Below are 17,763 nucleotides of genomic sequence, written 5' to 3' on the forward strand. Positions count from 1 at the left end.
TCAAAAAGTGAACTGGTCTTCCAGTATTGTAAATATTGCACATTCTCCACAAACGCGAATTTGTTTTAATAATCTGTTAAAGAACGTTTGTGGAGACAAAGAAGCTTATGCCACGTAAAGATAGTGGAATGTGAATATATGCAATAAAAGGACTGACAGTGAGTGCTCCATACAAATTGTAGTCTCAATAAGATGTTTTCACTAGCTTATCTCAATACAATCTAAAAAAACACACTGCAGGGTAAACGCACAAATGATTACTATAAATTTCTCGGTATAAGAATGGGCCAGGGTTGTGTAGATGCTTTGCAGATTGCATCCTGGTATATGCACTCCTTGGTTTGTCCGACTGTGAACAGATGGACAATATTCTGCTCTGGGAATTGCAAATCATCATTACGGTGTATCTGAAAACAAAGAGGAAAGTTACTAGGAGGCCAAAAATTAATGGGCAGCCAGAGCAAAGGATAAACACTGTATATTTATTTTTTTTTTTTTACATTTTTTTCCTATTCTTTCTTCTAAAATAAACTGGAGGTTTTGGAATGCATAACAGTGAGAACATTGCAGTCTATATGTATTATAGCATAACAGTTTCAGACCTGCTTATTTATATATAAACACATATACACTCTAATTTTTGAAGGATGACTTCTGTGATCTCAAATGAGTAGACATTTGTCCTAAAAACCCTCATTACTGTGGTAGTTTTAAAAACACAATAAATAGGCACCCAGACACAATCCACAGTGTGCTCGAGGAAGGAGATGAAGAAAAGGCTAATTATAGGCTGCTTCATTAGATAACAAAAGTCATAATTACAGCTTTCTTTTGGGCTTGACTTTGTAAAGTGCTGTTCTTTTCAAATTGGAAAGTCAATAATCAGTTTGACAAGCTGAAATTAGTTTAATAATGGAAGACAGAAAATTAAACTGTATTTTGTGCTATTTTTCATTAATTTTTTTTATGCTCTCTTACCAGGTCAGAGACCAAGAGTTTCCTTATAGGCGGAATTTGGCAAGAGTCTTTTTGACTGTTGATGATGCAAATGACCATGCCCCATACTTCACTAGCACTTTATATGAGGGTTCCATGTTTGAGTCTGCAGCCATTGGCTCTGCTGTCCTTCAAGTGACAGCTTTGGACCGAGATAAAGGAGAAAATGCAGAGCTCCGCTTTTCAATAGAAGCTGGTAATATATAGCATTTTCTCTTTTAGTATCTTTTTGTTGCCTAGCCTAGTTAATGGTTACTTTAAACTACAATTATTCCAGTAGCCTTTAGGTGTTTACATAGAAACACACCAGACACATATTGTAATTTTTAAATTTAAAAGTTATTGTGATTCTAATTTTTGTTTTTGTCTTTATTAGGTAATACAGGAAATACATTCAAAATTGATCCTGTACTGGGTATCATTTCAGTTGCCAAAGAGCTTGATGTGTCCTCCATTGGCCATTACGTCATCACAGTGAAAGTCAGTGATCATGGATCTCCACCGTTAGGAGCCACAACCATGGTCCGGATCTCAGTAACTATCTCTGATAATTCCCACCCTAAATTTCCCCATAAAGAATACCAGGCAGAAGTGAATGAAAATGTGTCAGTTGGTACTTCTGTTGCAACAATAACAGCACTGAGCCAATCTACTCTAATTTATGAGATCAAAGCTGGTAATACTGAAAGAACTTTTAAAATCAATCAGTATGCAGGAGTGATAACTACACAAAGAAATCTTGATTTTGAACATATTTCTTCATATGCTTTAGTTGTTCAAGGAACTAACATGGCAGGTATGTCTTCAAATGTGACTGTTAACATCCAGGTACTTGATGAAAACGATAACCCTCCTGTCTTCCAGCAATCCAAGTATACTGGAATTATAAGTGAGGCTGTACCCATCAATAGTGTTGTCATGAGCACCAATGATCTTCCACTTCTGATAAAAGCCACAGATGCAGACCAAAATCAGAATGCACTCCTTGTTTACGAGATTGTTGAAGATACAGCCAGAATGTTTTTCTCAGTGGACTCAAGCACAGGATCTGTGAGAACTATTGCCAGTTTAGATGCAGAAACAATTGCAAGCTTTCACTTCCATGTACATGTTAGAGATAGTGGGAGACCACAACTGACAGCAGAAAATCCAGCTGAAGTAATCATAGAGGTGACTGACACAAATGACTCTCCTCCAAAGTTTTCTCAGGAGGTGTATGAAACTGTTATGTTACTTCCAACATACACAGGAGTTGAGGTGTTGCAGGTTTCTGCTACTGATCCAGATGTTCAAGTTCCAACTCAGCTGGCATACTCCCTATTTGAAACAGAGACCAATAATTTTTTAATGGAGCCAAAGAGTGGAGTTCTTACAGTAAGAAATAATAGCTTTACAAAGGATCGGTATCAGCTGCATGTCAAGGTTTCTGATGGAAAATTTTTCAACACTGCAATAGTGAACATTTTAGTTAAGGAAACCATTGAAAGTGGCCTCTACTTTACTCATAGCATGTACTCTACATCAATCCCAGAAAATAATGCTAATATAACAAAAGTTGCAGTTGTGAATGCTATAGGAAACCGCTTGAATGAACCCCTCAAGTACAGTATTTTAAATTCAGGTAACAAGTTTAAAATTAAACCAACATCAGGAGTGATTCAGACCACTGGAATTCCATTTGATCGCGAAGAACAGGAAATCTATGAGCTGTTGGTTGAAGCAAGCCGTGAGCATGACCATCTGCGTGTTGCTAGGGTAGTCATTAAAGTTCAGGTTGAAGACATCAATGATAATGTACCAGTCTTTGTAGGACTTCCTTACTATGCTGCCGTTCAGGTAGATGCTGAACCTGGGGCTCCAATCTATCGAGTCACAGCATTTGATCAAGATAAAGGCATTAATGGGGAAGTATCCTACTTCCTCAAGAATGACCACAAGCACTTTGAAATTAATAGGCACACTGGTGAAGTCACCTTGAAAGAAGCATTTGAATCTGACCTGTCAAATACTGATTACCATGTCACCGTAATTGCAAAGGATAGTGGGAGCCCACCACTCTCTGCCTCTGTTGAACTCCCAATCACAGTGGTGAACAAAGCCATGCCAGTTTTTGATAAGCCTTTCTATGCAACATCTGTTAATGAAGATATTGAAGCACATACTCCCATTTTGAGTATCAATGCCACCAGTCCTGAAGGTCAGAACATTATATATACTATTGTAGAGGGTGATCCTTATAACCAGTTTAACATTGATTTTGACACAGGTGTTTTAAGCGTTATTAGTTTGTTAGATTATGAGGTCACCCCCAGCTTTAGGCTTACTGTAAAGGCAACTGACTCGCTTACTGGGGCCAGAGCTGAGGTGACTGTTGACATTGCTGTGCAAGATATTAATGATAACCCACCGGTTTTTGAAAAATCTACGTACAAAGCCACCTTGCAAGAAACGTCCATGATTGGGACTCCTGTTGTTCAAGTTTTGGCTACAGACAAGGACTCCGGTAACAACCGACTGATATATTATCAGATTGTTCCAGATTCATACAACAGTACAGAGTACTTTCATATTGACAGCAGTAGTGGACTTGTGCTGACGGCAAGGAGTTTAGACCATGAACTGATACAGCGATATGATCTTCTCATCAGAGCTACGGATAATGGATTTCCATCTTTGAGTAGTGATGTGTTAGTCACTGTTTACGTCAGTGATATGAATGATAATCCTCCCATCTTTAATCAGCTGCTGTATGAGTCCTTTGTAAGTGAACTTGCTCCCAAAGGCCATTTTGTCACCTGTGTGCAAGCATCAGATGCAGATAGCTCAGATGCTGAAAACCTGGAATACAGTATCTTGTCTGGAAATGACCGTATGTACTTCGTTATGGACAGGAAATCAGGTGTCATCACTTTATCCAATAACAGAAAGCAGAGGATAGATCCCATTTACAGCCTGAATGTCTCTGTGTCTGATGGTGTGTTCACAAGCACAGCACAAGTACACATCACTGTTCTAGGTGCAAATCTTTATACTCCTATGTTTTCTCAAAGCGTTTATGTGGCAGAAGTTCGAGAAAATGCAGCTGTAGGATCCAAAGTCATCCAAGTTAAAGCTACTGATGCAGATTCAGGATCTTTTGGTGAAGTTACCTACTCTTTTGTCAATGACATTGGGAAAAATCAATTTTCAATTGATAACACTGGTCAAGTCACCACGCAGGAAAAGCTTGACAGAGAAAATCCTTTGGATGGAGGTATTATTACGATAATGGCTGCTGATGGGGGTGGGAGAGCATCCTTTTGCACCATTAGGATAATTCTGATTGATGAGAATGATAATGCTCCTCAGTTTCGCGCTTTAGAGTACAGAGCAAGCCTGAAAGCAGATGTAGGAAAAGGTTTTCTTGTTACACAAGTGCAAGCCTTTGACCCAGATGATGGAGCCAATGCACGGATAACCTACTCCTTGTATAGTGAGGCACATGTTCCTGTTGCAGATATTTTGGAAATTGATCCAGACAATGGATGGATGGTCACCAAAGGAAGTTTCAGTCATCTCAAAAATTCAATCCTCTCTTTCTTTGTGAAAGCAGTAGATGGTGGTATTCCAATGAAACATTCTCTTATTCCTGTTTATATCCATGTTTTACCTCCAGAGAGTACCATTCCTTCCTTCACTCAACCTCAGTATTCCTTTACTATCCCCGAAGACACTCCAATAGGTGCCATTATTGGTTCTGTCTACCTAACGCCAGGACCCCCAGTAATCTTTAGCACCATAAATGGTATTTTGAGTGAAAATAATCATCAGGATGTGTTTGTCATTGAAAAAGATACTGGGACTCTAAAGTTGGACAAAGCTATTGACCATGAAGTCACTGAGGTGTTTCATTTTAAAGTGTCAGCCACATTAAAACAAGGTCGAATAGATGCAATATCTATTGTCGATGTGGAAATTAAAATCTTAGATTTAAATGATAACAAGCCTATGTTTGATGCAAATCCTTATGAAGCAATTTCAATGGAAGGAATACCCCTTGGAACCAGAATAATTCAGGTCAGAGCTCTGGACCCAGACTGGGGTGCAAATGGACAAGTAACATACAGCCTGGCACCTCTTGATTCATCTGTTTCAAACCTTGCAGATAGCTTTACTATTGATAGCAATACTGGATGGATCAGCACCTTGAAAGACCTTGATCATGAGCAGCATCCTTCTTACACCTTTGCCGTGGTAGCCTCAGACCTTGGAGAGACCATTTCACTTTCTTCCACAGCAACTATCTCAGTAGCCATAACAGATATGAATGACAATGCGCCAAATTTTTCTTATGATGTTTATAAAGGCATGGTGAAGGAAAGTGACCCTCCAGGGGAAGTGGTAGCTGTTTTAAAAACACAAGATGATGACACATCTGATATAAACCGCCAAGTCAGCTTCCATATAACAGGTAAGAATGCTATAATAAATGTTTATACTGCTCTTCATTTGCATAGTATTGTTCCCATTTTACAAAGTAAGTTTGGAATATAATGTGCATTTTGCAGATCATTGTAGGTGACAGAATGTTCATGGACCCAGAACATTAGAAAACAATATAACATATAGAGGAGCTATAGAGGTTAATAGTATTATGAGGTGAACACTTTGTAGTTCAATGTGGGCATAAAACTTCATTAAGGATGTGTTTTGTCTCCTCTCCTGTGAATGATTGGCTTCATCAGACTGTGATCTATGGAGCACACTGCAATGCAGTTAGAATAGGAATTTAGTGGCTCCAAATGTGAATTCATGATTCCCTACTGAAAAAGAATGGCTTGTTTCCTTTAGGTTACCACAGGTGGAAGAATGTAAGTGCACCGTGGTCTTTTTCATGAGTGAGGGAAGAGGTGATCATAAGATTAACCAATGAATCACCACAGTGGCCACATTTTTGTAAGTGTTTAACTGTCATGTGAATTCGGTTTTAATGGAATACCTCACCCAAACTGAAATTACTGTATTTTGATATGTCACTTACTCCATGTAGTTTTTAGTGATGGCCAAGCAAAATTTTTAATTTCATGTTTGGATGCAAAACGGAGGTAACAAAGTTTCTGGTATAACAGGGGTCAATGGTGGCCAACACCAGACAACAACAAGCAATATCAAATAGTCTATGAAAAAAAATCTCATTTTTCTCATTTTGTATACTCCATGTGCCAATTCGTCCAATTGTATGTTCACAATGTCCCAAATACATGTATTTTTACTAAACATTGTGAAATAAACCATGTTTTCGATTTAAAATTTTTATAGACTTATAGATATTGTTTGCTTTTGTCTGCCATTGTTCACCATAGATCATCATTATATCAGAAATTGTGTTATCTCTATTCTCAGTCCTCAGATGAACATTTAACAGTCCGTCCATATGCTTTCATCATATATTGCTATGAGCTCTGGATAGTAATGGAAAGAATGCGATCACAATTACAAGCAACTAAAATTAGGTTTCTTTACAACTTTTGCTGACGTTACTCTTCATATTATGGTGAGTAGCTCAGCAATGCAGAAAGACCTCAGAGGAGAACTGTTACTTCTTCAGATTGATAAGAGACAGTTCAAGTGGTTTGGGCTTATGCTTAGAATGCCCCCTCGGTATCTCGCAAGTAAGGTTTACAAAACACACCTCACTAGAATGAGACCCAAAGGCAGACCTAGGAAGTACTGAAGATGAGTTAGGAGGGTCTGGGAATCCCCCAGGTGTTGTTAAAGATAGAGTGGTCTGGTCAGTGTGGTCTGGTCAGTGCAGCTCAGCATATTGCTATCCCTTACACTAATCAAGATAAGCAGAGCGAAGATGATGATGATAAATTATCATGTTTCAGTCAACATAAATGGAAGCTGAAGGATGTAAGCATCAGTTGTGATCTGTCTCTGTTAATAGCAAAATTTCAGATTTCATTATTCAGTGTCCTCATTTTTATAGAGCCTTTTATGGTGACCACACTTATCTTGTCTGATACAAGTAAAGTACTTTGGAATAATGGTAACCATTTAGTGAAAAAAGTGATGTCCTTGATGCTAAAGTCCACCAAGAACTGATGGTGCTGCTAGGCAAGACAACAAAAGCAGTCTACACATATTCATATTCAGGCTACAAAAAAGGACATAGCAGTGTTAGAAAAGGTCCAGAGAAGAGCGACTAGATTGATTCCAGGGCTTAAGGGGATGATTTATGAAGAAAGATTTAAAGAGCTGAGCCTTTTCAGTTTAAGCAAAAGAAGATTAAGAGGTGACATGATTGAAGTGTTTAAAAGTAAGAAGGGAATTATTGCAGTGGATCAAGACTGTTATTTTAAAATGAGTTCATCAAGAACACGGGGACACAGGTGGAAACTTGTTATGGGTAAATTTCGTACAAACATTATGAAGTTTTTCTTTACACAGAGAACCGTAGACACTTGGAATAAGCTACCAAGTAGCGTGGTAGACAGTAAGACTTTAGGGATTTTCAAAACTAGACTTGATTTTTTTTTAGAAGAATTAAGTGAATAGGACTGGTGAGCTTTGTTGGCCTGAATGGCCTGTTCGCGCATAGATTGTTCTAATGTTCTAATATTCTGGTGTACAGAGCCATTAAATTTTTATTATTTAAGAGAAGCATTTTTTCATTAACTGTAACAGCATGATGCTCATGGCAGTGAGAAAAACATTTATTTTATGTAGTACTGTTTTATAGCTCCACAGCCCAGAATTAGGCATTTCAGGTTCAGCAGGTAGATGATATCTCTTTGTAGTAAACACACTCCTGAAGGCACTTTACAAATGCAGAGCTATGGATAAATTGTCAACGTAAAATGTTTAGAGTTTGAGCAAAAACAGGTTAAGGGACTTACTCAGGAGGGAATCAATGGTGGCAGATGCTCTTTCAAACTTGGAGCTTAAGGTCCAACATATTGAACCAATGTTACGCTATATAAGTACTGCATATATAAAATGTTTTCTGTGATCTGTGAAATTGATGAAATGAGACATAGAAAATAAAATGCAATATAATCTGTCATGGGCACATTTAATTTTTTACCTTGTAACATTTTACTAAACTGTGTACCAGGCAGATAAAAGGAGAGCAGCTGCTAAAGTATTCTGATATTTAAAAGTTTGATCTAAACTGCATCATATTAAATGTAATTGTACTTTTAAGATTTGTAAGATGCCCACCTTCCAGTGACCTTTATGGTAGGCTCAAAGATGTGTTTGTTTAACCTTTATCTTTCATGTAAATATGCATTAAAATGTCATTGTGTAGGGTTTTGTTGTTCTAATGCTTATACTGTAGTTTACTTTTGCCTTTCTTAAGTGAAAAAGGTAAAAAGAGTCAACAATATTTAAAAACTTGTTTGTTTATTTATTTATGGCCACCATATTCAAATATTTACTAATATGTGGTAGATCCCAGCTTTTCATTTTTGTAAACCAAACTAAGTGTTTTGGTCTGCGCTGTCAATAAAATATGAAAATGCTTTGTAATTCTGCCTTGCCTCTTGACAAAGGAAAGTTGGATACTTCTTTAAATCTCCATTATTATGCTCTTGTTGCAATATGCTGTAGATTTTCTATAAGGTTATCAAATGCATTAGTGAGCTGGGGTTTTCACATCTAACACCATATTAGGCACACAGTACAAGCTTCCTGGGTTTCAGTGGAAATTATAATTCTGTTTATTTCACTGCACTCAGTTCTTCAGTCATAATAAGCAGACCACCATTCCTTAAATACATATATAAAAATAAATAACTAAGCAGAGTGGTATGGTGTGTCTCACATAGTAATATGTTCATGACCAGTCGAGTGTAAAAAATGAGAAAAGACAACACGGAATGAACAAAAAAGAAAGGATTGGGGGTAAAAAGAATTGCACCATATGGAAAATATGCCCTGTGGAAAGTATGACATCCTGTTAGATCATGGTACATTAACCCTGAAAGTCACACTACCAGACCTTCTGCCGTGGCTTGATAACAGCAAGCATCTTGTTTTCAGATGTCCTAAGGTTGTAAAAGCATTTTGTATTCCAGTGGTCAGAGACATGACATTTTATTTTACTTTATTTTATTTTCACATACAGTGGTGTACTAGGGTGTTGTACTGTATTAGCCATTATGGATGTAGTGAGAAGTCGAGCAAAATGACACCTTTTATTGGCTAACTAATAGGATTACAAAAGGCAAGCTTTCGAGGCAACTCAGGCCCCTTCTTCAGGCTAGATTTAAACTCCAATGTTAGACAATAAAAGGTGTCACTTTACTTGACTTCTCACTTCATACAATGGTGAATATACATTTTGTGTCATATCTTAAATTGTGGCCAGCTGGCTATCTTTCAGGTAAGACTTTATAGCCCTGTTTGTGGAATTTTAGGTCACACTGAAAGTGTAATGCAAATCACTTTTACAATTTATTATAAATAAGCAAGTGCCTTTGTGGTTGTGGCGGAAGTGCTACAGTCCGAGGCTCCATAATCCTCCGGGCACCCCCTGGTGGTGGCCACATGCTCCAACATGGATGAGTTTCTAAGCTCTGATCCCGTGGCCCCGATACAGACCACTGGAGGTAGGCAGGATCCCCAGCCGTCCACCACGATAGATAGATAGATAGATAGATAGATAGATAGATAGATAGATAGATAGATAGATAGATAGATAGATAGATAGATAGATAGATAGATAGATAGATAGATAGATAGATAGATAGATAGATGACACGCTACAGACAGGTAGGACACTGGTGATTTATTACTTGGTCTGCAAAAAAGTAATTACAGATAAACTATATTTTTAGTGAAAATAAAGAGCAAACTAAACATATTAAATGTGTATCACTTCTCTCCAAATGTAAATCAACCACAAAAATTACATTTAGTCATGCAATTGACTAAGGTGAAACGTCATTGTTACATCACAGTTCAGAGTATTCGGGTAGCTTTACTTTATCCAGATTGTCAAGTTGAACCTCCAAGTTCATAGGGCATTCATCTGGAATTTATGACTAGGAAGCTCAGATTTACCTTCTGTCCAAGAGCACGTGAAGACAGCATAAGGCTGCACAAAAAATCTCCTACAAAAGTCTCAACAAATCTGAAAAGATTCGGTTTCCCTGCAAAAACAGAATACCACCAGTTTTCTACCTTCTCCCACTCCTTGAGCAACTGGCCTTGAAAGGAAAAAGCCTGTTACCTCTAGAATCGTAAATGAATTTCACAGCAAAGCCTATTTAGGTAACTTTTCAGATTTATTATACATTTCTTAAAAGATAAGTTTAATTCCACATTCCATATTTTGAAATTCTAGCAGTCTTTTTTAATGACTCATTTGCCTTACATACATTAGCTATTCTCTAAATGACCATCGCACCCTAAACTGGGATTGGCATTCAAAAACTGCATATGTTAGGCTGACCTGCTGTTTATGATCCACAGCTGACAGCATATAAAATACAAGCAGAGGTTTTATTTTGCTTATTTTATTCAAGTTTGTACCTAACGTAGATGTATTTGAAAGTTCTTACTATGGATTTATTATGGAGAACTGCCAAGTCATTTGACAACACAAGAAAAAGTCACAGCCTTCAGAGATTTTTCTCTTTTATATATATGACAGTTATCACCTAATCTTAGTTAATTTTGCTGCATCAGGTATTACATTTACAGTTTTATGAAGAGCTGTTGATACAGTTCTTTTCTTGAGTGCTAGTGTAGTTTGTGATCTCGGTTAAAAGGAACGTTACAGCAAGAACATAAAGTGTTTATGTTTTGACAGAGTTAGAAATGAAGTGGCTTTGTCTTCAGCCACAAGGTGTCAAAGCATTTGATCATTGTACTGTACTGTGCTCAATGAGATGCTACAGTTTATTGAATTTTCTTGATAGAAAAGTGGAAAATTAATTAATTAGGGCATCCTCAGGGCAGGAGATCTGCTCAACCAAGTTACTCGAAAAAGTTAATTAAGCACTTTGGAACAGGAAAAAGCTTCTAGTATTGCATGCTAATGACCACTTGAAAAAATGCTGCCTGCTTTTGGATCTGTGTCTTCTAGAGGCATTAGCTGAGATGTTACTAATGACATGAAAAGCAATAAATGAGGAGGGTAAGAGTGGGAGATCTGAAGTGCCAGGGGATTAGCCTGGTGGGGCACACATGCAGGTTTGTAATATGATTGGTTAAATTGAAACACAATAATGCATGAAAAATAAATGCTGCTTTAAAACATTTCTTTTAAACCACCACAGCTTCAAAAGACTACCTTGCTCAGAGCTGTAATTTTCCGTTGCCCATCATTTGCATTTCTGCACGCGACACAATAAAGAAACCGAAAGCTTCAAATAAATAAAATAATAGCAATTGAGTCTCACTGCTGGTAGACTTAACACAGCAGGAAACTTTTAGACAGGAAGAATGGCAGATGAGAGAGAAAGTAGCTGCTGCTCAAGTAATCCTCTGTGGATTTAAAATTGAAACAACCATTTTGCGGCTGTTAGCTGCTCTGGGGCAAGCCTTGAAAAGAAATGTGTTTAATTAACAGAGATAGCTGCCTTAATATAAACCTGCTATTTGCCACCAGCTGATTTAATTTAGACAACATTATTGTTTTCCTATGCTGGTACATAGTGAAAAGGCAGCCACTGGTCATGGGAACCACTAAATCTTTTTAGGGAACTCCACCGGACTGCAGATCAGCACAGTAATATACATGCCAAGCTATTTCATATAACAGCGTGAAGAGCTAAATAAAATGCATGCCTTTGGATCTGAATCACTGTCCTTTTTCTTTGCTGTCACGTGGCTCTTCCCATTGTTTGCCTGGCACTCTTCTTTAGTCTGTTTAAGTGGCCAGTGTATTAATATTTCCAATGAATCCTCAGAGGTATTATTAATATGCGCCAGGATGGCTTGCATTTCTGCCTAACTGTTAAATGTCACTGCAAAAACTGTATCTTAAATGTGACAAACGAATGTCACGGATTCAGCAAAGCAGAGTCTACTTTGTTTTTCAATCTAGTTGAGTTACCATAGCAAGATGCAAGAGGCACTCTTTGGGGTGATTTTTTAACAGTGTTTTGCACCAGACTTAACTGAAAGTTAGGGTTTATTTGTATTATCCTTTGAATTAATATGTGATTGCATTAGATCTGGTATGTAGTTATAATAGTTTGTAAGCAGTGATTTATTTGTTCCTTATGACTGTTTCCATTGCACTAAAAGTTACAAATTACAATAGTGTTAATCTTTAAGCATACTGGTTAAATACTCTGATGTAAAATGAACATTTTATTTCATTTTAAAATCATATTGTAAAAACATTCTCAGGCTATGTAGACTTAAAAAGCTCCTAGTAACATAATTGATGTACTGAGGTTATCACAGTTCCTGATTTTAATTTAGAGGTGACTTTTGAATGTAAAGTTGTAGACTGTCCTCTTTGGAAGTGTTTTAGAATTTCCTGACACCTTGTAATGATATATGCTTTAATGTGAGTGCCCCAACATGAGCATATGTGTTGTGTTCCTGTTGCAGCACCCCCTGGCGGTGCCCACAGATCCCAATAGGGCTGCACCAAACTCCAACTCTCATAAAGCTCTATGGGAATTCGAGGCACCGCTGCAACCCCGGAGAGCTGCCATCTAGTGTCCCAGGGGAGGTAACGCTCTGGCCACACTTGCTCTCCCGGTCCTCCCACCATGGAGGAGTCCTGGCCAGGCAAGGGCCCCGGCCGCATGTTGCACTGCCCCTCCCTAAGCTGAGCCTTGTGGGGCGAAGCGGCCCATCCCGTGTGGGCTGTATTTCTCCAGGACGGGAGGTCAACGCTTTTGGGACCATGGTTCCTCTGTGCAACAACTTAACACTAGAATTACCAAAGCCAATGAAAAAACTCGTAAACCCAGCCCACCTTAAATCCACTCGCACCTCTCCATCAGCGTCTTTTGTTTTGTAAATAAGCGCAAGCAGCCTACTTTCCCATCCTCCCACCACTGCAGAAACGTCAAAAATCGCTCTCCCAGCTCAAGCCTTGTTTATCTGTTAGTGAGGTACCGGGAGCTGTATAGTGTAAATATATCATTATTTGGAACAAATGCATTTCATTTGTGTTCCGTGTCTACAAAGATCTATGTAAGTATAGCATGACAGAAATGTTGAACACATACCTAAAAGACAAACGTTTTTCATGTTTTAGTATTAATGACAAAATTTTGACATTAAGTGTTTAATGTGTTAAGACTGAAGTCCAGATATCAAATAAGCACGTTAACAAAAAGTACAAGAATAACAAAATAAGTACATTGTTGTTACGACTGCTTTGGTAGTACAGCGGTAAGAGCTGCTGACTCATAATCAAAAGGTCACGGGTTTGAACCTTGCCGCGTCACAAAATAAATGTTTTGAGTAGTGAGCTGCTCTTATTGTTATAATTATACAATAAAAACATACATTTGATTTGAGTCTGTAACAGCCGCTGTAAATGTATGGTGCTTGTAAAGGTTAGCATTTTTTTATTCAGTTTTATTCTCTTAGTCGCGTTCACACTCCCCCCGATCTGACACTGTTAGTTTTCAAATAAAGATGAGCTATAACAGAGGTGAACTCAGATGAGGATGAGGGTTCTACATCGGAGAAAGAGAACAGAAGCCCTCCCCTGCCCACAAGAAACGTCCACTCACATATAAGAACAACGCAACTGCACCAGGTGTAAAGGCGAAAGATGGATCCGTTTGGATGCAACAAGAGATCCGGCGGCGTCCTGCCAGTCAATCTGCCCCACACCTGTGTTTCAAAGAAAAAGCACGGCTTACAGAGCTCATCAGGGTATCGTGCAAAGTCCAGTTTGTGATTACGTTTTCTGATGATCTTTACATAAAAACATTTACTGTAAATGTTACTTACATAAAAGCCAAATCGAATGTTATTTACTTTGATTTATTTACATATCTTCCTACAATGTAAAGGCACAAGTAGACTGCAGAGCTCCCTCTGTTTGATCAACATGGGCATGCTCACAAAGTACATGTGTACTGAAGCGACATTAGCTGCAGGTGGAAGCTTGTTGTTACGGTTCTGCCTTTGTCCAGAAACGGTTTCATAAGCTTTATGACCTTAGTTTCGGACATACTTTCTCCCGTTGGGTGACTGGGATCTTTTCCTGAATAAGATCAAACACAGTTGCATAGGGTGCAACAGGAGCTTTCCCACAAGTACAGCACAGTTCTAAAGCACAGCACAAAACAATACTCTTCCTTCTCTGTTTTCTCTTATTCCTCCTCCACTCCTCTGGTCAGATTTGTCTTCCTCCTCCCAACTTTGGCTCCTTGAGTAGTGGCTGCTGGCTCCTTTTATACTGCACCCAAAAGTGCTCCAGGTGCTTGATGACCTAGTTTACGGCAGCACTTCCGGGTGTGGCAGAAGAACTGCCCAAAAGGGCTCAGCAGATCCCGATGCAGCACCCCCTGGCGGCACCCGCTGATCCCAACAGGGCTGCACCAAACTTCAAAGCCCTGCAGGAGTCTGAGGCACCGCTGCAACGCCGTAGCATGCCGGGAGAGGTAACACTCTGGCTACACTTGCTCCCCCAGGCCTCCCGGTGTGGAGGCATCTCGGCTGGCACGCTGTAGTATAAATATATTTACATTTCTATATGTATATATCGAAAAAGTTTTTAACGGTGCAGGCTTTTTACTAATGTAGTTTTAGGTCCTCACCCAGATTTTTTGTAACTTCTAATATATGATGAACATTTTTTTTTAATTAGACCTAGCTCTTCCTTATTCTTTGAGTTCATATATGATTGTGGCTGGTCTGGTATCATTGTTTCCATTGTGATAGGAAGCCCCCTTTTTTACTCAAAATCTGAGACATTAGGCCTGTCAGAGCTAGTTGTGTAATGCTAGTGACACATTCACACAAATAATCCAAAGGGAAATTGCGTTTGGGGCTTTCACCAGCAAAGTTACTGGATTCATCAAATTGTTATCATTAATGTGTTATGTTAAAGACTAATGTTGCATCTGATATCATATTTATTCACTGTAAGTGATACTGTTTTATGGGTGATGGAGTCAAAAGGAAAGTAATATACTAGTAATATGCAGAAAGCCTTCTTTTGTAATTCTCAGAGATACTTCTTTTAAAAGATTTTTAATGCATTTTCAATTTTTACTCTTGGCATATGTATAATTTTGTATTGGTGGTTTGGTAGCACAGTGGATAGTTCTGTTGCCGCAAATATTTAGTATTTTAGGTCCAAATGCTGTGCCCAGGTTGATGTCTATGAAGAAACCATACAGTATGTTCTCTGTGGGATATTCTTCTGGTTCCTACTTTCCTCTTCCATCATACCTAAGATATGCTGGCCATGCAATACAAAGTCAAGAATATAAATAACAATTCAAAGTTCAAAATATTAAATATACAATAAAAAGGAACAGGCAAGGCATTTATTAAAAGCCATGCACCTAGGCAAAAAATACAAAAGGCCAAAATTCGGAAACAGACAAAACCAAACTAACCTTCAACTACAATTATATAACTGTTTTGCAAAGAGAGAAGCGGGGATACTAATACAAAGAGAGGAGAAGTTAGTAGTTAGTATGTGATTAGCTAAACATTTAAAAAAGGTAGCCTCAGGTAACACCAGTGTTCCACATGAAGGGAAGAGGGTAACTTAAACAGCTGTACAACTACACTTGAGGTTCTCTATTACTGCTTTTCCACCTGCACCTACAGAAAAGTACCAAATCTGGTTCCATTTTATTTCCACTACCATTTTTCCATAGGCTTCTAGAACCACTGATGATATTTTGCATATCACTTTGTTTCAGCTCTGTTTGTGGAACCCACACTAATAGGGACACATTCAACAAGGTTCTAGCTACTGATTAGTTTCAGCCATTGTTACTCTAAGGCACCATTTTGTTTGGTTAATTAACAGCTAAATTAACCCAGGATCTCATCAACATACCTTTTAAAAGTTGTCAGTTTCTCCTGCACCAATTTCATGACTTTATAGTTATTTCCAGATTCCCTTGACTCCTTTTCAAGACCATCTTCATACAAAATTAAGGTAAGAGGAGGACATTCATTCATTATACACAACTGTAGTGGGCCAGTTTTGGAGTTGCTCATTAACATAACTTTCATATCTTTGAGATGTGGGAAGAAGACCAGAGTACCTAGAGAAAAGCTTACGCTGATACAGTATATGCAAATTATACAAAAACAGCGATGGAGCTCAGAGTTAACTCAACTTTCTTGTGATACTGGGGAAGAAAGCATAGTAAATCAGATATTTCGACCTAATAATTTTTATAGATTAATTTTGGCATGGTTAATTTCTGCCTCACAGTTCTAGGAAGTTTGGTTCAATTTTCAGTCACTGTTTGTGGATTACACACATTTACTTTTTCTTTATGTGGTTTAATAGATTTTTTCGCAACATCTCAATCTAGTGTGTTAGATTAATCTCTGTATCTACTGTGATATTGGAGCATTGCACTGACTAGGGTTGGATTCTGTTTTGTACACAGTAACAAGTTGGATGGGTGGGTAGATGGATGGACAGATACATTAATGCATATATAGATAGATATATTGTTGGTTAATTTGATTAAGAACACCACAGTGGGACAAAAGGAAGTAATGAGCTACTCTGGAGTATAAAAAGTGGTGTGGTCATAAAGTGGAGGCTTAGGAATTAACTTAGGTGCAGCTGAGAACTACCATATGGTGGTCCAATCAGTTACTACAGCAGGCAGCAAAAAGTGTTCCCCAAGCTAGTCAGAAGCAACATTTACTTATTTCAGAAGAGCTAAGAGTTGTAGTTTTTGACAGTGGTAGTAAGAAATTAAAATGTAAAGCTTTAAAAGATGAGATATGACTTAAAATTTCTTATTTGTCATGGAAGTGTGTTAAAGACTCATTGCAGTGTTCACAAATGAAAGTCATGACTTTCGCGTTTTTCAGGCTTATCATATGTCTGGTTAAATGTCAAGTTTTTGAATGGAAAGTTGCAGGAAAACCAAACTGCATCCTACAATTGAGAAATGACTTACCAGCAAAACGTTCCTTGTCATTAAGATCCTAAAAATAACAGTGTAAGTAGACGGTAGTTAAAAATACATGTATGTCATTGTATCTTTTATTGAAATTATCAAAACAAATTGGTTAGAGCAGTGATCGCTCACATCTGTGTGTAGCTTATTCATTAGTTCAGTAATTACACAGTGGGCCCTAAGCTAGCTTATTAATTGCATGGGAGAGAAAGACTGTGGTTTATTTATCCTGCTCAAGCGCAATCTCTCATTTTTCATTATCCTTATAGCTAGCACACTTGCTCAGATACCACTGTTTCTGTGTAATGATCATAATAAATGTCATAATAAATTCACTAAGGTATATGGTCGTTAAATCATGATAAGCTGAGAGATGAAAGTCAGTAAACACAAGGTGTTTCCTCTACCTTTGAATACATTCAATATCAAACTAAGAATGAGAATACCCTTTTTTCCTAAGTATTTGAGAGACAGATCAACGTAAATGTATTCATCTTTTGTCATCCACGTCTAAAGGAAACATAATGTCAAGCTGGTTTATAAAACCTGCAGGAATCCATGCAACAGCAATAATCATTTAAAATGCTATATAAACCTGTTGCATATACAGAAATGAAGGTTATCCACCTTGATAATTATGGGTGGAGTGGTGGCTCTGAGGCTAGGGATTTGCACTGGCAATCGG

At 38.0% G+C, this 17,763-nt stretch overlaps 1 protein-coding gene across 4 annotated transcripts in view; it reads left to right on the top strand.

Moving 5' to 3' along the window:
* fat3a (FAT atypical cadherin 3a) overlaps positions 1 to 17,763 on the top strand; it is a 547,007-nt gene that overhangs the window by 423,528 nt on the left and 105,716 nt on the right. For all 4 annotated transcript variants that reach the window (XM_051927172.1, XM_028800422.2, XM_051927169.1 and 1 more), the window contains 2 exons: positions 982 to 1,192; positions 1,373 to 5,446. In XM_051927172.1, the coding sequence (XP_051783132.1) occupies positions 982 to 1,192; positions 1,373 to 5,446 (4,285 nt within the window). The remainder of the gene's footprint in view (positions 1 to 981; positions 1,193 to 1,372; positions 5,447 to 17,763) is intronic.

The sequence above is a fragment of the Erpetoichthys calabaricus genome, chromosome 4, assembly GCF_900747795.2.
Source record: "Erpetoichthys calabaricus chromosome 4, fErpCal1.3, whole genome shotgun sequence".
Lineage (NCBI taxonomy): Eukaryota > Metazoa > Chordata > Cladistia > Polypteriformes > Polypteridae > Erpetoichthys > Erpetoichthys calabaricus.